Source organism: Caretta caretta, chromosome 1, assembly GCF_965140235.1.
Source record: "Caretta caretta isolate rCarCar2 chromosome 1, rCarCar1.hap1, whole genome shotgun sequence".
NCBI lineage: Eukaryota > Metazoa > Chordata > Testudines > Cheloniidae > Caretta > Caretta caretta.
Window position 1 is genome coordinate 193,188,927 of NC_134206.1, and position 24,579 is coordinate 193,213,505.

A 24,579-nucleotide genomic window follows, 5' to 3' on the forward strand; every position below is an offset into this window, starting at 1 on the left:
AGACAGGGACCGGGTCAGATGTACCTCTAAACATGACGACACCCTATCTAGCTCAGTTTACAGCGTCAAAATCTTTGCATGGCTGCACATCTCCTCCTCCTTGTCCTTCTCCTGGAAAGAGCAAATCCTGCCTGCCAACTCCACAGGCACAACTAATGTGGTTCCACTGAACTGGTATGAGGGAGGCAGGATGCTGGGAGCACAGGTGGGGGCCTGCACCTTCTGGGACCTTCAGACCATAGGGCTCCTTCTACACCATGCAGGAGTGTAAAGGGCCTAGGGCAGTGCATCTGTGAGCATGTAGATCCACTGGCCTGAAGAGGATGACCATAGCATAGCAGACTAGCGGAGGGAAGAGGATTTCATGCCCCTCCAGCCTGTGTCTCCTATAGAGCACGCTGGCAAACAGCCAGCACTGGGGGCTGAAGTCTTCAGGCTCATCTCTTATGAGCTATCTACATTAGCACTATTTGCAAAAACTTAACACTGGTGTTGCCACTGATTTGGGTCCGTACCCAATACAAGGCTCTGGCAGCTGCTTGTCAGAAGGTTTAACTAACTCTATGTTAAATAATCACTGGAAGCCAGTGAAGCCTTCTTTGCACAAAGACTCCCATCCACTCTAGAACCAGTGGGAATTTTTGTCTCAGCCTGAGCAGAGTAAATGTCCACTTAGCTGCACGGAATACATTTTGACTTTCACGTCACTTCTCAGTAAGCAGAGTTTCGCTATAACAGAGTTCACTATCAACTGGTTTCATGGTGCATAAAGATAATATATTTAACCCACATACATTATCCTTCAACCTTGGAATGGAAACAATCAGCCCCAAGCCAAGTGAAGGAGATAAATGACAGCAAAAAAACAAAAACAAACAAAAAAAAACAAAGAAAGACTGAAAAACATAAGATGAGAATCAGTACTGGAGATCATTCCCCTTTTGTATTTAAAGTCTCTAACAAGTACTTTTGAATTGTCTGAATTCCAGAATAAGTTTTCAGATATCCCAAATCATTGTACATGGAATCCTGATTTTACCAAAAATACTCCTTTCAGACACAGTATTGCTAAAGCTATTTCCTGGTGACAGTTTTTTGAATCTGTAAAACCATGTTGAATATTGTTAGAGCTCAGTATTGCTTTCACGTGCCTTTTAAAGAGCTGGGGAGAACAGTGAGGAAGGAACCCAGGGCATATTGGGGAAATAGTCAACTATGCGTGTGGAGTGAGGAGAATAGTTTTCCATCTGATCAGAAATGCAGTGGAACTAAAAGGATGTTTTCAGCACACTTAAGCTCAGTTCTGTTTTCGCTCTGAAACTTGAAGCTGGGCAAGATTTGCCTGTTTCCAGGTTTGGTTGTCAACATTTCTCACAGCTCTCCAGTGATTATATCCACATGTGCTTATTTGTCCAGCACACCAGGATGAAGGCATCTTCAGAAATAGAAAAACCTGTCACTGCATAAATATGCTTGTGGTGTGATGTTGCAGCTAGTGTGGTGAAAGAGTATGTTTCATTCATTCTCAGACAATCTTGTTACTAATAACTAACTAATCATTTTCTTCCACAATTACTTTTGGAGGCCAAACATGTCAAGTTTTAGCCTACAAGGAATTTATCTTATAGTTGAGAGGCACAAAGTGGCCATTTGAAATCCAAAGTTAGTAGGGCCAGGATAAGTGAGATGGGTCATCCAGTTTGTCTTTTAATTACAGATTGTGCAGAGCAACCCAAAAGCTCATTCCCACTAACCTAGCCTTAGAGCTTCTACTTGAGTCTAACAAAAATTGAAGCTAAATAAATTTACAGCTGTGTGTCTGTGAGTGGTGGCTGAGCAAACTGGATACAATTAACTTAGGCTTGAATAAAGACTGGGAGTGGGTGGGTCACTACACAAAGTAAAACTATTTCCCCATGTTTATTCCCTCCCCCACCCCCCCACTGTTCCTCACACGTTCTTGTGAACTGCTGGAAATGGCCCACCTTGATTATCACTACAAAAGGTTCTAACCCCCCCACCCCTGCTGGTAATAGCTCACCTTACCTGATCACTCTTGTTACAGTCTGTATGGTAACACCCATTGTTTCATGTTTTCTGTGTAAATAAAATCTCCCCACTGTATTTTCCACTGCATGCATCCAATGAAGTGAGCTGTAGCTCACGAAAGCTCATGCTCAAATAAATTGGTTAGTCTCTGAGGCGCCACAAGTACTCCTTTTCTTTTTGCGAATACAGACTAACACGGCTGCTATTCTGAAACCTGCTAATTAAACAGTGGTCACTCATACTGACCAATGTATATTCATAGATTCCAAGGTCCAAAGGGATCATTGTGATCATCTAGTCTGACCTCCTGTTTAACACAGGCCATAGAAATTGCCCCATATCATTCCTCGAGTCTGTGTAGAAGACACCAAGCATGTTTCATATGTATTACTCGAATTTTAAATGCCATGTCAGCGACAGTTGCAAGTCTTTGCACGTACACCTTACCTCTGTGCACTAACTCATTCCATGTAGACTTTCTGACTCACTAGACCTGAATCAAAAGGTATGTGCAGTATGTGGCAACAAAGGCACTGGACTCACATATAAGATGAGCCTGTAAATTGGTGTTGTGTTATACAGAAGCCTCTCTTTCACAATCATCATCTGACTAACCACAATCGTCATAAAAGTTCTTAAGGTGTGTTCATCATTTCCCTTCTTTCACGTACAGACTTCTTGCCTAAAGACAGAAAATAAAAAACAGCCCCAGAGTAGCAATGGAAGAGACACCCTGTATCAGTTCTGTGTTTAAATAGGGTCTAATATTATTTCATTTCATAACAATGTTATTTCAAAACAGTAAGTCAACCAGGCTGGTTGTGTTATTCATCTAATATTTGTTTCATAAAAAGTACTACTGGGTATTAATTCAACATTCAAGTTGATAAATCATGCTCTGAATTTTTAGCAAATGCCCAAGTGTGGTTGAAATTTCCTCCTAATTTAGGAGACCTGGATTCTACTCACAAGTCTTCTATGTGAGTCCATGTGGACAACTCTCCACCTCTCTTCCTCATCTAATAATGGGGATAACAATAATGCCAACACATTTGTGTTAAGTTCTCTTAACTCTATGGATGTAAATGTAAAAATACTAATATACCTAGGTATTTACCCAATAATTCATTCTCTCTCACCTGAACACCTTGCATTGTGCTATTGTGCTTCTATCAAGTATCTCCGTGTGCTTTATAAGCATTATTCAGTTAAACATCATGATACCTTTGGCAGGAACGTACCGTTATCCCCACTTTCAGATGGAGAAAATAAAGTACAGAGAGGGGAAATGACTTGTTTAGGTTACCTAACAAGTGGCAGGTCAGGGGTCAGAAGCCAGGAGCCCTGACTCCCAGTTCTCTGCTCTAACCACACTAACACACAGCTTTACATATAAAGTAAACCTTTTTAATTTCAGAGCATGGGGTAATTAAATTTAAAATCAACCTTTTTTTAGAACAAGTCTGTGAGCCAGTAACTTTTTGACTATCCTGATCATTCTTCTCAACTGTTCCTGAATATAGATACAAGTTCACCTCCACTTGATGCAGACACACTTTGTTACACATAGTGTGGAGCAGAAATGCATGTTCATGAAACTCAGGTAACTGATAAGCATATGCAGGTTTAGATTAGGTAACTAATCCCACATGGTAACATGTAACTAAATCCCATGTGCTTTAATTTTTTTTTTCTTGTGCTGCCCTTCGTTTTGGACCTTGGCAAAATGAGATGTCTGCTCCCAATTACTCCATTTCAGCTCTCGGTTAGGTTTCAATCAAAAAAGCACGGTCTCATGTGAATGGTTGACCTCTCTGTCACCTGACAGCAACTGGAAGAATCACTAACAGTAAGTGTTACTGAACTTCAGAGATTTCCAATATTTTCCTTACCTCCAGGCTACATGTGGAATGAGAACAGCTGGCAATCACACCCCAGGTTTCAAGTTGGCTTTCCTTCAGACAATGTGAAGTGTGTACCCGCCCCAGCTAAGGCCTGTGTGCTGCAACCTATCTTAAGTGGCAAGTATTTCAGCCATGTGTAATTCAGGAATGTGATCATGTTTAAACAGCCAACCACAGGTTTATGGCAACAGCAAAACCTTTTTCCTCAAGGTAAATATAATTTCTTACAGAACAAACAACTTTTTTGTAGATTGGTTATATTTTTAGTAAAGTTTATCTATATTTTTCTGACATGTGTGTGAATTTAGAGCTGCTGAGCTGTGTCAATCTGACAGGCACAGAAAGCCATGTCTACTGTCCATCCACAGAAGAAATACAGGCATCTGCAGGGCAAGTTCTTCCCCCCAGTGTGCCTCAAAAACCCATTCTGGAGGAACACCTTTAGGAGTGAAAAGATAATTAGGTTGCCATGGGCTATTCAGTGACTGACCTCTCTGCTTAGAAGTGGCTAATGCGATACATGGTGATCTCACTTGACACAGGCACCCATTCACTGAAAATTAGATTAAGAATGCCCCTCCCCACCAAATTCATTTCAGACAGGCCTCTGTAGCAATCTATTCAGTCACTATTAACCCATCCTGGACTATAACCACTTACCACAAGGTAATAGGCTCTAGATAATAATACTTTTTTTTCCTCGGTCATTTAATCCCTTCCCCCTCTCCATCTTCTGTATACTCAGTTTTATTAGGTTTCAGAGTAACAGCCGTGTTAGTCTGTATTCGCAAAAAGAAAAGGAGTACTTGTGGCACCTTAGAGACTAACCAATTTATTTGAGCATGAGCTTTCGTGAGCTACAGCTCACTTCATCGGATGCAGTTTTATTAAAATCCGGAAACTGCAAGCTACTGGTAAAGTACCTAGAACAGGGGTGGGCAAAATTTTTGGCCTGAGGGCCACATCTGGGTATGGAAATTGTATGGCAGAACATGAATGCTCATGAAATTGGGGGTTGGGGTACCGGAGGGGGGGAGGGCTCCGGCTGGGGGTGTGGGTTCTGGCTTGGGGCTGGAGATGAAGGGTTGGGGGTGCAGGAGGGTGCTCTGGGCTGGGACTAAGGGGTTCAGAGGGCGAGAGGGGTTGGGGCGCAGGAGGGGGTCAGGGGTGCAGGTTCTAGGTGGTGCTTACCTCAAGCACCTCCCAGAAGCAGTGGCATGTCCTCACTCTGGCTCCTACACGGAGGCGCAGCCAGGCATGGCCAATGGGAGCTGTGGCGGCAGGGGCAGCATGCGGAGCCCCTTGGCTGCCCCTATGCGTAGGAGCTGGAGGGGGGACATACCACTGCTTCTGGAAGCCATGCAGAATGGGGCAAGGCCCTGACCCCACTTCCCAGCTGGAGCACCAGAATGGGGCAAGCCCTGGACCCCGCTCCCCGGCGGGAGGTCGAGAGCCGAATTAAAACATCTGGAGGGCCGGATGCGGCTCCCATGACGTAGTTTGCCCACCCCTGACCTAGAACAAAAGAACAGCCATACTGGGTCAGACCAGCAGTCCATCTAGCCCAGTATCCTGTCTTTCAGTAGTGGCCAATGCCAGGTGCTTCAGAAGGAATGAATGGAACAGGCAATCATCAAGTGATCCATCCCATCGTCCACTCCCAGTTCCTGGCAGACACCTGCAGACACTGAAAACAGACTTGTGGGGAAGCTGGTTTATTCCACACACTGACTACCTCCCACAAGTTCAGAATGAGTGAGCAGAATCTAGATCACAAAGGGCTTGTCTACACTGGCAATGCCTGAAGCGCTGCCGTGGCAGCTCTTTGACGTGGCTTGTGCAATCATGGCAGAGCTCTCCCAGCGCGCCAAAAAAACCCACCTCCACGAGGGGCGTAGCTCTCAGCCCTGGGGCACTATTTACACTGGCACTTTACAGCGCAGAAACTTGCTGTGCTCAGGGGAGTGTTTTTTCACACCCCTGAGCGAGAAAGTTGCAGCGCTGTAAAGTACCAGCTTAGACAAGCCCTAAGACTATCATAGAGGGTACCAGTAGGGGGCTCCTTCAGATCAACCAGGGGCCAAGTTTCAGAGTCATTATCGTTTCATTTTCAACTGGCGTATGAGCATGGTGTTTTCTTACCCGTGCTCCAGCAGCTGAAGCTACCTGAATCTTCAACCAAGAAGCCGAATGGGAAAAATGATCCTGCTTCAATTCCAAACAGTACCTGGAGTTCATGCATTGGCACACAGTTCTTCCTAAGACCCAAGTTTAATTGAAAATGGTTATTATAAATGTAAGCACATATTAACTGAAGATTGAGCAGATAAATGCTCACACACCACCCGCAGGCCAGAAGGTATTGGGTTTTCAATAATGACCAGCTAATTACTGGTAGATAATGTGGTACAGCACATCTAATACACAGGCCTCTGAAATCACTTGGGTTGTTTTCTGCTTATCTTACATGAATATTTTATATAAAAGGAAGCTAGGAAACTAAAATCTTTATATCATTCCGTGCAAAAAAAAAGCAACCCCAAACAAAACACACCAAACAAAGCAATCAAAACTCAGAAAATTGATTCAAAGCTCGATCTCTTGTGGGTCAACATAATAAACTACACTGGCCACACAGTAAGATTATTAACAAGATGAAGTTGCCAAAGTTTATTTTCAGGGTAAAACCTCCAATCCAACAATGATAATTTTTGAGTAAAATTTAAAAAAAAAACAAACAGCTGTCAGCCCAAAATTTATTTGCTCAGTTAAAATGAGGCATTAGTGGTTTTACAACACACACGATTGAATTAGGCATATGGGTAAGGTCCATGGTGCCAAAAGAGAAGGAGAAGAGAAATTGCATAAAACACTCACAGAAGAAAAGAATGAAATAATTATTTTTTTCTTGGAAGATTTAAACAAAATATATTTACAAAAAATGACTAGAAAATGCATTTTACACCAAGCAGAATCCAGGCTCTGCCAAAAGTATCCCTGTTAGACACAAACAATACTTGAATGTTCCATAATATATTGTTTTTAATAAGACAGAAAATGTAGCAGTTCAATTTCAGAGAGATGCAGACAGCAAAGAAATATATCAGAAGGCTGACAATAAATAAGAGAAGCATAATGACAATGGATAAAATACAGTACACAATTTCACTAGATTGTTCTGAAGTTTATGTTACTGGTCTGGTCCCTAAGGTCTATCTATATTTTCTGTCAAAATATGTGAATATGTGTGGATAGCTGAATATATGTGGATAGTTTAATACGTGTACTTCCCCCTCCCCTCCCCCCCAAATCTCTTCTTTCTCAGCGTGGTAGGGAGTTAAAATAGGGAGCTAATAGGGAGCTAAAACAGGGAGCTAATAGTCCTAGGGCATCACTGAAAGGTATTAAAGTACACAATTCTGTATACTATGCTCTAGATTTATGGGGAAAACCTTCATTTCTGTTTGACTAATCATGATAGCATGTATCATGTTCTGCCGTTTTTTTTCTTTTTTTTTTCTTTTTAAAGTAAATCAGAATTTGCAGGCAGGCCCAGTTGCTCAGTGAATATAGCTGCCCATTTCCTTGACCCTTCATACAGCATCACAGATGCCAGGCTCAGTCTCTGAAGAGAAATACATTTTTCATTGCTCTTACATGCCCCCTAGTGATAACTAATTTGAGACAGAAGTTAACACAACCCTCTTGTTAACAGCCAAATTCTGTAAATAACGACCATGCAACAGAAGTGGGCTTAAATAAGGGGAAATGGAGGCCTGGAAGGAGGCAGGACTAAGTGGTGTAAGCATTTAGTAGTCTTATGCACATTTCATTTGTCTGAAAATAGGGCTGGGAATCTCACAAGCACAAAAGTTTGTCAGATTTCCAACACTTTCAGGTTTAGATTGTCAGATTACTGAACAAAGAAAAGGAGGACTTGTGGCACCTTAGAGACTAACAAATTTATTTGAGCATAAGCTTTCGTGAGCTACAGCTCACTTCATTGAATGCTGCAAGTCCTCCTTTTCTTTTTGCGGATACAGACTAACACGGCTGCTATTCTGAAACCAGATTACTGTACAGTATTTCACTTCTCACCCAAACCAGAAAAGACAGAAATGAGAATTTCCTTCTTCTTCTTCCCCTCCCAAAAAAACCCCAACCAAACAAGTTTTAACTGAGTTCAAATTTTGGGTAAAGTTTTAGGTTATTTCTTATTTTGTCCAAATCAGTTCATCTGTTCCTGCTAAAAACTCCACTCAAAATTGCCCTAACTTTTGCCTCGGGGACTGATCCCTTGGTAAAAGTTTTTGGTTGAATTAGGACAAGAAAGAGTAAACTCATATTTCGATACCTGAGGCTCAGTAAAAATAAATAGAAATATACATTCTGTAGAGCAAGGTGACAAGTCTGATTCTAATACACCACACAACACACTCTCCTATCAATTTTCATTTGTAGTCTATTACCAAACTAAGTCCTATAGTTACACACTAACAAAAGTGTCTCCTGTTTGTTACAACATGTATAGGCTATCCCTACCTGTAACACACATATGTATAGAAAATAAATACATGACAACACTAGACAGGAAGAAAATCCAACTTTGGATCTAGGCCCAGATCCAGTCTCTATTATGGGCCAAACCAAAATCCTGGATCCAAAACATCCTTTAGCTTTGCTACTCAGGCCCATCTCTAATATGTACACACTCTGACACATTAATAAAGTGCCTGAGGTGTGACATCCCAGGTGCCTATTGTCTGTGACTAACATTGCATCTGTCTTTATGAGTAACCCCTGAGTGACACAGCCACGAATGATTTAGGGCAGTTGTTCCCAAACTGTGGGCCATGGAACATTGGTGGGTCTGCAAGAGCTAGTTAATCCCATGGCGCTAACTCTCCTTGTTTCCACTTGTGGACCCCCCTTCAGAAGAACCTAAAATATATACTTTCATAATATTTCTTTTCCTTATATGTAAATGCTGTCAATGCTTCAGGCATGTTAATAGGGAGGTGGTCTGCGCCATCAGGAAATGCCAGGAGAGAGGTGACCTATGTCTTAAACAAGTTAATAAACTTTGACTTAATAAGTCTCACCTCATGAAGACAGTGATAATAATATGTCTATCTATGTACAAGTGCATTGCTTTTGATGGTTTTGTTACACAGATTCTTATTCTTTAAAAACTGCATTTCATTGAAATATTATACCCCGCACAGCTGCCAGTAACATTCTATGCAACTTTTTATACATAGTTCTGAACAGAAGAATAAGTCAAACACAAAACACTATTCAGTCCCTTTGTGCCACTGCCTCTCCATTGTTTGCAATTAACATTCACAACCCAGTTCAGGGCATGAAGTGATTGAAATAATAAGGTAGTTAATGGAAGACTTATGCACAAACATGCACACACAGCCTTGTGGAGCTTCTTTTCTGCGCTCGGCTGCTCCCTGAGCACCCACACCGTCGTCATGGTGGCAGCTTTCGCAGCAGTTCTCTTGTGATCATGCTGATGTTTTACCTTTTTACAAGTGAATGTTAGTGCTTTGTAAAGATGCAGGATTAGAAAAGATGCAGCCCTGTACTTGACAGCTATATATCCACTAAAACACATACACAACACGGGCAACGGAGGTGCAGGCTTCCCTCACACTGCCCCACCAGCATGCCTCAACCCACTTCCAGGGAGGCAGTCTCAGTGTTCAGCCAAGGGTTTACTGTCAGCTGTGATAGTGGGTTTTACCACATGAAGACCTATCCCCTGGAAACCACCCAATCCCTCCACACGGGGCCAAACATCAGCCAGATATTAGTGACATTTCTATCACCATGGATTCAAATAATTTTCCATTTAAAGTGTCTTTTTGCCATGCTACCATCCTTATGCCTACACTCTCAGTAGTGCTTCGTACCCTGTATGTCAACACAGAGCAGCCAACAGCACATAAATCCAAAAGTTTCTTGAATACATTAAAAACAAACAAACAGAACCTTTGGTTCCCACCATCCACTTTTCTATTTAAATAAATACATTAGGAGGGCTAATAACACAGATCCATTACTTTGAATACTCTATAAAAATATTACCTATCTAAGCCTGATAATTCTCTTTTGAGGTAGTTACATACAGTACAACAGATTAGCAGATTAAGAACTAACACAAATACAAGGTTATACATATGCTTGTGTGCAGTGCTTAAATTCAGCCAGAGCTGTCCAGACCAGAGCTCTGGTAAGTATTTTGAAACCCCCTTGGAGTTTTTATAGCATGTGGGGAGGGGAATGGGAGTTGGGAAGAGGGGGTGGGGGAGGGGGGGAGAAGAGCCTCTGGGAAATACTCTGAGAATTTAAACACTGCCTATATGTAATTCAGTCATTTAGTGATCATGCAAATATTTTCTTCATTCCTGTTTCATTTGCATTCACCCTGCATGAGTTTTGCTTTGAGTTCTGTGCTCAGACAATCTCTATATCTAGAAGCGGGCATAAGCCACAAAGTATAGACCCCAAAGTTTGCTCTGATTGTGGGGTTTTGACTTGATCTACAAGAGAATTTGGGCTAGCTGCAAAATTCAAATCTCTAAGTGAAACTCAGTTGAAGCCATCATTCTGCATATGACTTGGCATTAAAAATAGGGCTGGTCAAAAGACATATTTTCTACAAAACATTTAAAGGAAACAAAATATTTATTTTGTTTGAACTATTTGTGCAATTGTTTTAGCTAAACAAAACCTTAAATTTGTGGATTTTGTTTAAAAAAATATTTACGCCATCTTCTCTCACTTTTTTTTTCACTAGAAAATGAGGAAAAAGACATGGTGATAGTGGGCGGCAGGGGAAGACACAAAAAGTCAACCTTTCAGTTTTTCATAAGAAAGGTTTAGCTGGAAAAAACATTTTGAACAGCACTAATTAAAACCATGCAACACAAACAGATAAATCATATTAAAGCTTGTTAAGAACTTGACCAAAGTTCCCATGTGGAAGGTTTGCAAACCTCTAGGTGAACCCAACTCTATGTGGTTTAGGGCATTAAGTATAGAGCCACCACCATGGGAGAAACAGCATGGAAAAAGCTGCAGCTACTATCCGACTGGGTGAGGGAGCCAGAGGTTGAGGGGATGGTCAGGTTGATAATTTTTTCCTAAACTGTTTGTAAAAACAATCACTTTTCTTATAAACAAAATAAACTTAAGTCTTAACACTCGGAAAGACTGTAAGAGTGCATCAGCTTCATGGGACAATCAAAGTGCTGAATTTATTTTGGACATCAGTGCTGCAAAAGAGTAACCTCCTCATGCTATGATGTAGCATAATTACACAATGTTTTGAACCGTAGATCAGAGGCTTGAGTCTTAAGCTTTCCAGACTACTGTACCTCTTTCAGGAGTCTGATTTGTCTTGCATACCCCCAAGTTACACCTCACTTAAAAACTACTTGCTTACAAAATCAGACATAAAAATACAAAAGTGTCACACAGCACACTGCTACTGAAGAATTGCTTGCTTTCTCATTTTTACCATATAATTATAAAATAAATCAATTGGGATATAAAGATTGTATTTACATTTCAGGGTATAGTATATAGAGCAGTATAAACAAATCATTGTCTGTATGAAATTTTAGTCTGTACTGACATTGATAGTGCTTTTTATGTAGCCAGTTGTAACAGTAGGCAAATATCTAGATGAGTTGATGTGGCCCCTGAAAGACCTCTGTGTACCCCTAGCGGTACATGTACCCCTGTTGAGAACCACTGCTGTAGATTAACATGCCCTGACAATGCAACAATGTGAAGATACAAACTTTGCGATGTATCATCATAGAATCACCCAACCCTCCAGCTGTTTTATTTGTCTGGATTTGTCTTGAAAGCAGCACGTTTTTGTGCATAAGTAGAGTACTACTGTGGCCATAATGAAAGCTTTGCCCGTTGCTACTTAATGCCCAAACCTTAGGGTTTCTAGTCTACTGCCAATGGAAAGTAGTTACTCTTAACATGAAGTGTGCTAACAGAGCCCTCAATGTTCAGTTGAATTGTTCAAAGTTTTCATTACAGATTGAGCCAGTGAGCCAACACATTTCCCTGTTGCTCTAGAATCTAATCCTTCATTTTCAAATGTCTCTAGCCCTCATGGCTCAAAAGATAACCTTTACATTATGAGCTGAGTGCGAATTTATCCAGTGATGTCTGCCTGACTCAACAGAGAGCCTGAGATGTCTCCTCTCAAATCTGTTAACTTTCCCTAATTCATCAGTGGAGTGTCAATGCTGAAACATAATTTAAAAATAAATATTGTCAACATTTTGCTGCCGATCAAAACAAACAATTAAAAAAACATGTATGATCATGTAATGAGGATCAGCACAATTTGTGAGCGGCATCTTATTCTGCCATCACAAGTGGGTACAGCTTGAGAGAATTCGATCAGTTATTCCCACCCCTCCACTCCCTGCATCCCAATTTGCCTCGCAGAGGAAACTCAGGTTAGGAACTCAATGTCTCAAGTAAGCTACAAACCTCACAGTGACTTTAGGGTGCATTTTGAGCAAACTTGGGTAGGTTCAAGTTTTTGGGCACAAAATGATGTGAAAAACGACCAGATGCCAAACAAAAAATAGCAATTTTTGCAGCCCCCCCCCAGCCCCCAATGAAGCCTAGGGAATGAAAAACCAAGTGAATTGAAATTGAGGTAGGAGGTAAGGTCCACACGAATGAAACCACCAAAGTTTTGACTAAACTTCATTTTACAGTTTGCTACACTGTGTCTCAAAGCTACATACAATGAACAAAGCCTGCTGTGTAACTAATGTGCACATAGCAGCCTTTTGTGCAGAGCTTCCTCCCACCCACAACCTTTCAAGAAAACTCAACAGATTTTTTTCCCCCAAACTTAAGTAAAGTGCATCTGCATCCTGTTCTAATGGAAGTCCCTTAAAATGAGAGAGAGACTGAAAACAAAATTTTGGAGTCAAAAGCCCCTGAGAGTTATAAGTTTAAATCCAATCTCCGCACCTCGGGCTCATCTCTATTTAAACCACTGAACACAGTGTAAAAGCTTCCCTCTGAGGTAGCTTCCAGTACGGCATAAGAGATACAATAGCAACTGGTAGCTGAGACCAGCACAGCTCTGAGTTATGTAGCAAAGTGGAGGATCGTTTTTGGCTGGTCTGGTAGAACTGCTCCCGAGGATCAACACCAATTCTTAGCCTGACGCACAGGATGAACACCCACAGGGAGTCTAGTTGCCGGGGGAGACACCGCTGCCAGTTGGTTACATCTGATGTAGTGTCCGGCCTCCTACTGCCAGGCAGACAACAGCTTGCTGTACTGCAGCAGATGTGTGCATAACAGAGTCAGCGGCACTCGGACACTGCTTAGTGTTCAGGTCAGATCCATGCAGCAATGGATCCTGATGTGAATGATTTTCAGCACGTTTTCCTCAGAAACTAGGCTTTTGTTTCTTAAAAAACAAAACCCAAAACACCTAAATTGAAAGCTGTTGACATGGATGAAAGATTCCAAATCCTCCTCTCAGTGGATGAGCGCTGATCTTAGAGTGACAGAACAGTCACTCTAAGATGAAGTGAGCTGTGGCTCACGAAAGCTCATGCTCAAATAAATTGGTTAGTCTCTAAGGTGCCACAAGTACTCCTTTTCTTTTTGCGAATACAGACTAACACGGCTGTTCCTCTGAGAACAGTCAGGATTTAGTCACAGCTCGGTGCCCTTCTAAAAGGAGGTCATTTAATGCAATAACAGTGGCAGCAAAGTCAACCAGCTCCACAAAGTCTGATGTAATTATGTTAACGCCCATAACGCCTGGCTTCTGTCTCTTTACCCAGTTCAAAATCATAGGCAGGTTCCTAAAGAAAAAAGAGGGATAAATATGTTAACCAATATAACACACTGGTATGGAAGCACCTTGATTTCGCTCTACATGTAACATTTTGTCTATGAATAGCATGTTTGCACAGTATCTTTTAACCCCAAAGTAGCAAACTAAATATATACTGCATCCTTAAAATGCAACCACCGCTGGGGAGAAGGGTGGCAGAAAACAGCACACTGCACAACCATTTTGGGGCAAATGGTGGGGAATAGAAAAAAATCACCCATGCAAACCACTGCTCTTACAAGACATACTATAGGATTCTTAAAAAGAAAAGGAGGACTTGTGGCACCTTAGAGACTAACAAATTTATTAGAGCATGAGCTTTCGTGAGCTACAGCTCACTTCATCTTATGCGCTAATAAATTTGTTAGTCTCTAAGGTGCCACAAGTCCTCCTTTTCTTTTTACGGATACAGACTGACACGGCTGCTACTCTGAAACCTGTCATTATGTATAGGATTCTTCATGACTTCACTGAACAATTAGGACCTCAGAATTTAAGGTCCTGCAATGGTTTCTTTGTTCTTCTTTTGTCTGAGTATATACCAATCTGGAGGCTTAATTCATAGCAATAGGTTTTGCGTTATTACTTAAATCATAATAATTAGAGATGAATGAAATGATTTGGATTACTAAGAAGTGAAAATATTTCCAGTCATTCCTTGAAAAGAACTTGAACCAAGGGTTTGCAGAAGTTTTTGTTCTCCTCTAACACTACAGCAATGAGGTTTCCACAGGCAAAAGACAGAAGTAACTAATCCTATGAGGGCCATAGTGTGCCTGTTGTTTTACAAGCAGATAGAAAGACAAGCTGTCTGCCCCTTGGCGCTAGCAATCCCGAGAATAAAAATAATAACCCACAAAGGAAGTGATCAGTAAAAAAAAAGAAAGAGATAAAGGCAAAAGAGTAGTTATTCTCATGAAAAGCCAGTCATTTGTAAATCATTGTTGATTAATTTCAAATGTTTCTTCCCCATTAGTTAGAACTTAATGGTTTAATACTCATGTTTAGGGCCAGCATTATCAGAATCAGAAGTCCATACAAAGTTGTACAGCCAAATTGAATGTACAGAACAGGCAGTTCCCATTCAACTGTGTATAAACACTGTGCATGTGGCTGCAAGCAAGCTTTAACTTGTGAAGTATCTGGACTCTGTTTTTAACTGTATATCATTTCAAGCCTTCAGTGTTTAAGCAGAACGTCTCAGTGACTTCCTTAGAAAGTTGTGCTTAAAACCTGATGACACGTTATGGATCTGTTTTTGAATTATTGTTGGAACAGATTTTAATATTTGAATTATTGTTGGAAGGCCTCAGGGAAGTAACTAGTTTTAAGGAGGGATTTGCTCCATATGAAACAGACATTATTAAAGCTCCTGGAAATGATTTGAAAATTAACTTACTGACGTTTGTGAAGTGTTTTGAGGATGAGAAGGGTCATGTGAGTTTTGAGACATTCTTATAATACTGCACATTTAATATATACTATAGAAGAACCACATTGTATCCATGCGAATTAAACACTCTATTAAGTATCTTCAGTTAAGATTAAGAAACAATTTTAAATTTGTAGAGCTTTATTCCTTAAAACACATGCCTCTCTTAAAAAAGCAAGGTGGGTGAGGTGATATCTTTTCTTGGACCAACTTCTGTTGGTGGGAAAGACAAGCTTTCGCGCTTACACAGAGGGCTTGTCTTCACATACCGCGCTGCAGTGGCGCAGATGTACGGATGCAGCTGCACGGCTGTAGCACGGAGGTTGTCCACACTGTGCACCTTACAATGGCAACAAAATAAAACCACCTCCGGTCTGCACTGGCACTTTTAGTCGTTAAAACGTTTTATCATTCAGGGCATGTTTTTCCACACCCCTGAGCAACGAAAGTTTTAACGACAAAAGTGCCAGTGTAGACCGGAGGTGGTTTTATTTTGTTGCCTTAGTGAAGACACTACCTATGATGAGGGTGGGGGGTTTTCTCCCATCAGCACACGTACTTCACCTCCCTGAGAGGTGGCAGCTATGTCACCGGGAGTGCTCTCATGTTGACATCATTCAATTGAACTGGTGGAGACAGCACGATGTCAACGTGAGAGGGGGACAGTTATACCAACTTTAGTCTGTAGTGTAGACTAAGCCAGAGGTCTTCTTCAGGTCTGGGAAACGTACTCAGAATGTCACAGCTAAATAGAAGATGGAACAGATTGTTTAGCACAAGTAGTTGACGCTCAAGGGACCACTCAAGGTGAAGTGGCTTGTTACCCCTCTAGTCATAGGGAGGCAAAGGAGGAAGGAGAAACAGCTGGGGTGGCGGTGTTTGTTGGTGGGTTATAGGTTGTTGTGATATGATTTTTAGTGTCAAGCAAAGTTATGAATTTAAGCTCCCAGGCTCGTCCTTTTTGTGAAAAGTGTTCACCCATAGGTGATGTGATGTTTTTGTCTTTTATCATTTTCCTGTGCGATTTCATTCAAGAGACAACACACCTTTCAAGATCCATGGGTCCTACACATGCCTATCACAATATGTGGTGTACCTCATCCAGTCCATGAAATGCCACAGTAGCAAGTACGTGGGTGAAACCTGACAATCACTATGCTCTCAAATGTTCCACCTTGTATGTACTTGCGACACTCTGAGTAAGTTTCCCAGACCTGAAGAAGAGCTCTGTGTAAGCTCGAAAACTTTTCTCTCTCACCAACAAAGGTTGGTCCAAGAAAAGATATCACTCACCCAACTTGTTTTTTTAAGTGTCATGTGTTTTCAGGAGTAAAGCTATACAAATTTCAAATTGTTTCTTAATCTTAAAGATATTATCTCACCCACCTTGTCTCTCTAATATCCTGGGTCTGACAGTGCTACACATACTCTTAAAGAAAGCATTTTAGCACCATCTAGTGTTTAATGTACAAAAACCAAACTGCAATCTTGGAAAACAGAGGAGGTTCAAAATATTTGGATCAAATTACTTGTATACTAACATTATTTCATCAGACTAAATTCTGTGGAGAGGCAAGAGACTGGAACTCCACGTCCTAACTTCAACCAAAGGAACTTCAGAATTTCTATTATGTGGATGTTTTAGATTCCACATAAAAGAGGAGGGTTTTTAAGAAAAAGCCTTTGAGGAGGGTTTTTAAGAAATAGAATCACAGAATTGTAGGACTGGAAGGGGCCTCAAGAGGTTTTCTAGTCCAGTCCCCTGCACTCAAGGCAGGACTAAGTATTATCTAGACCAGGAGTGGGCAAACTACTTTTTAAGCCAGCCCACAAGCTCCTGCACCCCCAGAGCCCACACCCTCAGACGGAACCTTCACCCCTTCCCGCACCCCTACCCTAGCCCTGATTCCCCTCCCGCCCTCTGAACCCCTCGGTCCTAGCCCACAGCACCCTCCTACACCCCAAACTCCTCTTCCCCAACCCCACCCCAGAGCCTGCACCCCCAACCAGAGCCCTTACCCCATCCTGCACCCCAACCCCAATTTTGTGAACATTCATGGCCCGCCATACAATTTCTATTCCCCAATGTGGCCTTCAGGCCAAAAAGTTTGCCCACCCCTGATCTAGACCATCCCTGACAGGTGTTTGTCTAACCTATTCTAAAATACTTGTAATTATGGAGATTCCACAACCTCCCTGGGCAATTTATTCCAGTGCTTAACCACCCTGACAGCTAGGAAGTTTTTCCTAATGTGCAACCTAAACTTCCCTTGCTGCAATTTAAGCCCATTGCTTCTTGTCCTATCCACAGAGATTAACTAGAATAATTTTTTTCTCTCTCCTCTTTCAAACCACCTTTTATGTACTTGAAAACTGTTAAGTCCCCCCGCAGTCTTCTCTTCCCCAGACTGAACAAAGCCAATTTTTTCAATCTTTCCCAATAGGTCATGTTTTCTAGACCGTTAATCATTTTTGTTGCTCTCCTCTGGACTTTCTCCAATTTGTCCACCTCTTTCCTGAAATGTGGCGTGCAGAACTGGGCACAATACTCCAGTTAAGGCTGTATCAGTGTGGAGTAGAGCAGAGGAATTACTTCCCATGTCTTGCTTACAACACTCCTGCTAATCCATCACAGAATTATGTTTACCTTTTTTTTTCCCCCAACAATGTTACACTGTTGACTATATTTAGTTTGTGATCCATTATGACCCCCAGATCCCTTTCCACAGTACTCCTTCCTAGCAGTCATTTTGTAGGTGCGCAATTGATTGTTCCTTCCCTGGTGGAGTACTTTGCATTTGTCCTTACTGAATTTCACCCTATTTACTTCAGACCATTTCTCCAGTTTGTCCAGAGCATTTTGAATTTTAATCCTATCTTCCAAAGCAGTTGCAATCCCACCCAGTTTGGTATCATCTCCGAACTTCATAAGTGTACTCTCAATGTCATTATCTAAATCAGCGTTTCTCAAACAGGTCCGCGAGGGCACTCCAGGGGTTACATGGGCCCTGCTGATCAATATAGGCTACACAATGTTAATATCACACAGCAGAATCATTTGGGTCTGATCCTGGGAGATGAGGGGCCCGGTACCCACCGTTTAAGTTATTATGAGTTACAAGGGTGCAGCAATTTTCAAGATCAGGCCCTTTATTAGTTATCTTATTTATGGATAAACCATGTAGCCACAATTAAAACTGTATTCATCTCCCTCCTATTATTCATCTCCCTCTTTTTTTTTTGGTCTGGAGAAGCAAGACACATTTAAGGCCAAATCTTGTCCTATGAGCGTGCAAGTGTTATGGAAATCACTGAGGTTGGTATGCATATAACCCAGAGCAGATTTTAGTCCACAGAAAATGAAATCTGATTTTCATGTTAGAGATAAGCTTGTTTTTCCTTCTCACTTTAAATCAAGAAGAGTTGAGGGTACTTATTTTCTCTAGAGACACCACTTCAAATTGCTCTCTGCCCACAAAAGAACATGAATTTGGTCTTGCATTTTGTCAGCCAAATGAATAAAAAGCTTTGCACTTATGCTTGATATATAAATCATGAACCGTTTCCCCAGCATCCTTTGTACTTATGCTAAAATAAATTGTATTAGTAGTGTGTATGAACTCTGTCCTTGGGTATATGTAGGAGCTGTCAGGAATCAGATGCATGTTTTGTTAAGGCCTACCAAGTTGCACCAGGTGCTGGTACTGAGGAATAAGGATGGTTGATATGAGATCTGAAAACTAAGTTCAAAACAAGATAAGAAACTGGTAAGAACTGGGTGTATCCTACTTTTGTCGTAAACAAGGGCATTATATGAGCGAAGTGAGTCCATACTTCCGGAGCAGATTGACTGCTGTGAGACACTGCTTCCCAGATTGGATTGGTAAAGTATTAACCCTTTCCCTGGTGTGTTGTGCTGTATGGTCTTCGACTAATAAAGCTGGCTGAGCCTTATTTGATATCTCATCAATCCTCTAAATTTGAACCCTAACAACATGTTCTCTGTGGGTATTTACACGTAAAGGGATGGTTTATGTTTTAGCTTAACTGCAGGGAGTGAGATGCTTGCAGTCATCAAATATAAGTAACAATATATCCTGAAAAATCAGCTATTGGTATGGTGTTAATAATTCAAGCACAGGCCTGGTAGTTACTTGCTTATTCATTGTAACTTCAAGGTAAAAGTTTCAAACAACGAGCTGTGGAACCAAGACAACTCCTTACCTGTGAACAAGCGTATTTTTTAGGCCACGGATTAGGTGCCGTGCAATAGTTTTGACCCTGGGTGTGAGAATAGCTTGAGAAACATGAAAAGTTCCATGTTCAGCCCGCTCCCCAAGAGTGGTCTCTAAGAACTGTAATAGCTTGTGCACGTTCGTTGTGTTTGCCCAAGGTGCTGGCATTTTATTCCCTGGCCACAGGAAGGGATATTCCTGATACAGAGGGTAGTGGTAGAAAATGAGAACCTAAATAATGGAGAGAAAGATAGAAAAGGATGCAAATTAAACTGAATCACGATGTTTTGGAACCAAATTTTGCACTTACGTATACCTATGCAGTCCCTTTGAAATCTGAATACACCTGTGTATAATCTGGTGAGAATATGGTCTCCTGTCTTTAAACTAGTACACTAAATACAATTAATTCACTGGAGTGTTGCCATAAAGGATAAAGTCATTTTGATTAGTTGCAAATTCAGGACTGTGTAGCGTTTCAAGTGTCACTAGAGAAAAAGGAGAATTTCCAGTATGAAACTGAAATCACATTCCAAAATGTTTTACTTAAACAACATTCCTCTAATCTTACTCTTAATATTTGTCAGACAGCATTGCCAGAATTACTTTTATCTCAGGAAAAGGATGGTGGCAAGTTAGGAACTAAAATACTGTGTAACTCAATTCAAATTAACTTGCTGTGATATACTGGGCTGGCTCATATACTGGCGTTCCACTGCCATTTACTGGATGGAACACCAAAGACAAAGACCAATCTCATTGTCTGCTATAACCTGCACTGTGCCTTCTGGAGCTGAGATATGTTTTATTCCTGGTGTCATATGAAGTAGCAGTTTATGAGAGTCCTGTGAATATCTGGGAAAGGTCTTCAGATCCAGAGTTAAAAATTACGTTTGGATTCTGCATTCTAGTTCAGGCCAGAAGGGAGTTTCAAGGCAGATACATGCTGTTTGTTTCTATATCTGGATCTGAACATCCTAGAAGTTTATAAAGAAAATGGATCTAGAGCCATCTCTAGCAAATCTGGATATCGAGTGTTACATCCCAGTCTGTTTGTTTCAAAGTGTCACATGATTTATTGAGAGCTAAAACAGAACACCTTTCATTATCTGATTTGATAAGGGGTTCTTTGCCTTAATCAGGTAGAATCCTGGAAGCAGACTGAAGAGGACTTGCTCAGAGGAATTCCTCAAAGCATGACTGCACACACATGACTTTATAGTTTTGGAATTAAATGGAAGCCCTGGGAGCCTTTTGCTTCAAGACTGCACATTAGAGAGCTGCAATTAACAGACACCATAGTCACCAACTAAAGCTCACTCATGCACTAACATGGATAGAACCCAGACTGGTTGCTCCTAAAACACAGATGAGATAAGAGACTATGCATTAGCTTTCTACAGAATTAAAGTTTTTATTGTTTGTGTGGGCTAGTTACTGGAGGACAATGTGTCCTCACAAACACCAAGCCAACACTTTACAAAAGATCAACTACCATATGCAAGCTTGTATCTTTGTTGCTTATTTGTGAATTCCTGCATAATAGAGCCCTGACCCCTAGATGCCACCATAATATAAAAAATAAAATACAATAAAATAAATAATAATAATAATATGCTTGGAACCCTAGTCAGACACTCTTTATAATTCAAATTGTAACATTTTGGGCTTAGACTCATTACATGTCCTTTCCCCACCTGCTGACTCTTCTCCCAAAGATATTGCAAGGTCACATTTTCTACATATTCCATTGTGCAAAGTTTTGATCCAAATGCTTCCCGGATCCTGTTAATCAGGTATATGTGGTGCTGGTCTTCCATGGCATAGAAGTGATTGAAATCCAAGAAGATGGCTTCTTTGGGGTGCTGTGTGAGGAAGGTGTTTATCTCCATCAGTCCATCCCATACTTTGATGCCAAACAAGCCATGTATGAAGTAGATCTCCTGTCCCACTTCTCCTGGTTTGGAAGATACGCGCAGATCAAAGTAGCGGATCCCACCTTCCAGCTGCTCTTTGAAGGTCAGGTTTTGAGTCACTGACCATTTTTTCATTAGCTTTTTCACCAAAGAAATTTTAGCCAAACGTTTGATTGCCATGGCTTGATCAGGTCCCACAGGAGATTTCTCATCAACCCAGTAGCTGAAAGAATCATGTGATCCTAGAGATAAAAAAAAAAATTAGTCATTTTAACGTTATAGCATTGAAAATAATATTTCATGTGTCCTATATGGAAAAAAGGTCTGGACAGGGATTCAGGAGATTTGGGGTCATCTCTTGGCTCTGACACAGGACTTCTTGTGTTACCTTGGGCAAGCCACTTCATGTTTAAGTCTCAGTTTCCCCCATCCGTAAAATGGGAAGACCACTTCTTTTGTCTTATCTATTCATGTCTGGGAGTTTATGGTTACAACTGTCTCTTAAGATGTGTTTGTACAGTTCCTAGCATAATGCAGTTTAGATGCTAATAGAATGTAAATAATAAATAGCCATAGTAAGGAGACTCCTCTGTCCCATTATCCTCTCCTGTGTTCACACTCCTCTGCCCATCAAAGGAACAAGCAAGCTACCTTCACAATGCTTCCACTGTGCTGGCACAGGGGTTTGAATCTGGTCTTGTGCTTGTTGAAGACAGCACTGAGCACTAGAATGAACTGAGATTCTCTTTTTATTCTCTATTTATTCCTTGCCTTACTATCATAACTCTCTACAGTTACTTAAAATTACACTTGACTGTGGGGAAACAAGCTAAGACACCAGAGCTCTTGGTTAACCTATGGGACAGAGACCTCAGATGGTGGCTGGGTGAAAATCCTTGCAATACACTGCCAATGAGTCTTCGCTCTGACCATGATGAGTCGTTTCCAGGCATCAGATGACTGAACTGTCTCCATGCTCAGCTAGTCCTTGGCCTTTCTGCTAACACTGACAGGGACCAGGTCGTGTCAGTTGTAATGATATTGTTTTGTGTGTGTGGATACCTCTATTCCAGGAACAGGACTGAGAGTAAGTTCATTTCAAACAGGCCACTACACAGGCTTTCTACTAGCAATGACTTTGGGTCACTACTGACCTTGTAATGCAGGAAGGTGACTAAGAAATGAAAGAGTCCCTCTCTCATCATCAATCACCTGACCACCTGAGCCATCATCCTGCTGCCCCGCCCAGTATCTGCCCGAGAGATGGTAATGTGCCTGTGACACAGGATGTCAGCCTTATGGACACATGACGGAACCTGGCAGGGAAGTCATGCACAAAATAATGCTCATGAATAAAGCTCCACCCGTCTAATAAAAAGGTACCAAAAAAGAACGTAGTAAGGAAGAATCAAGAAAAGCCCATTATGGATTATGTCTCCCTAGTTACTGCTTGCAGGACATACAAGAGAAGAGTAGCTGGGAGCCCCTGAAGAAGTCCTGACTTGATGGCAGTGTGAAGCACCCAAGGGCAGGAAGGATGATCTTAACTGGAGCAGTAACTTTGAGGGGAGGTGGGGCCAAGAATGTAGTCCTTAGAGGAGACCCTGGAGTCCCCAGTCAGAGGCAACATTAAGCAGAACTGGGGATAGAAGTCTGTCTGCTAAGACTCCAGGTTTAGCTAGATTTCCAACATCCATCCCAGGGAGCTCTATCCTGGCCAACATGCTAGAGATTTGCAGACACAATCTTTCCTCTGTAGTCCCATCCCGGAAAACAACTAAGGGGCTCTAGCCTCTCCTCTCCCTGGCTCCTTCTACTTTCCCAATTAACAGCTTGCAGCTTCTCTGCTGGGCTTCACCCACTAGCCATTTTCCTGGAGGAGACAGAAATTCCTACTCTTAGGGCAGGAATTGAAGGAGCAAGCTACATCCAAATAGCCCTGCTCCGACTGCCAGTCTGAATCTCAGGAGATGCTGCCCTACAATGCTAGCTCCGTCAGCTCCTGCTGTCCATTTTGCTGAAATATAGGGAGCATACGCTGACTCCACCAGACTACATAATATTCTAGCATATTACAGCCAACATCCCCTTACCTCCCATCTCTCCCCTCCCTGAAAATCCAGCAATTCCCCTGCCATCTCCCTGAATACTCCTACACAATCTCCTTGTCTGATTGCTTTTTTCCTTCCTCTCTACCTGTACTCTGTAAAAATCGAATTAAGGTTCGAAATTTGTTTTTACAAAGACCCCTCATGTGCCCTATTTATTAGATAAGCATCCCTTGTGTGTGTGCGTGTACTTACTTGAAGACTAATAGGTTTCCTGTCATGCTGCAGCATCAGAGCTGTAAATGAGATTATGATCTCAACAGGATTACTTTGTTAGGGTTATTAAATCCATGTGGAAGCACATACTGTTCACAAGTCAAACATCAGTTTGCAAGATTCCAATGCATGCCAACAGTAATAAGCGTGAGAGGTTCCCCTGCATTATGTAACTCCACACACAGGTGTGTGTGCAAGAGGGGGAGGAATCTCTCCTCCCCCATCAGCGTGGTGGAATAAGGGAGAAGAGAGGCACGTCATAATTTTGCAGTTTCAAGAAAACAAAGCTATTTTGCTTTGCATCCCCTGAAGAGTGAAATGTTGTTCCCCACAAGTCTGATCATATATTTTATAGTTACAACACCCTTATCCCATTGCAGATTGCAGTACTTAACAGGATAAATGCAACTAGTGCAAGACAAAGGAGTGTTTCTCATAACTGGAGATAAGTAATGGCATCAGAATTATGTGTTTTTCAGTCTACCTCCATGCATGATGGAGGTGTAAACATGGAGTTGCCTCATGTTTCATAAAGCACAGGAGCATCTAATCCAATCCAATCCAATCCAGTGCAAGCACTCATATACACCTACAAAAACATTACTAAACAAGGAAATTCTGTTGAAGGCTGGCAAGTATGTTCACAATTAAAAAAAATCAGTATAGGAAATATTGAAAACTTTTTTATGATTTTTCCATACATGCTTCAGAGACTGGATTCTCCCAACAGCTAAGATGGTGAACTGGAGAAGATTTCCCTATAGTAAGAGAAGTTCTTTCATGTCGCTACGTTAAAAGTTCCTATGTCT

The 24,579-nt window shown here is 41.4% G+C and overlaps 1 protein-coding gene across 6 annotated transcripts in view; it reads right to left on the reverse strand.

Annotated features, from left to right (window-relative positions):
• PLCXD2 (phosphatidylinositol specific phospholipase C X domain containing 2) overlaps positions 1-24,579 on the reverse strand; it is a 96,895-nt gene that overhangs the window by 54,885 nt on the left and 17,431 nt on the right. For 5 of the 6 annotated variants that reach the window (XR_012664522.1, XR_012664520.1, XR_012664523.1 and 2 more), the window contains exons 2-4: positions 21,228-21,688; positions 19,520-19,761; positions 6,096-6,211 (exon numbers count right to left, since the gene is read on the reverse strand). Coding sequence is in view for 1 of the 6 variants with exons in the window: in XM_048870531.2 (XP_048726488.2) it covers positions 13,669-13,831; positions 19,520-19,761; positions 21,228-21,688 (866 nt within the window). In the remaining 5 variants the exon portion in view is untranslated. Of the gene's footprint in view, positions 1-6,095; positions 6,212-6,695; positions 13,832-19,519; positions 19,762-21,227; positions 21,689-24,579 lie in introns of those variants that run through there. The other variant, XM_048870531.2, reaches the window with a different exon arrangement.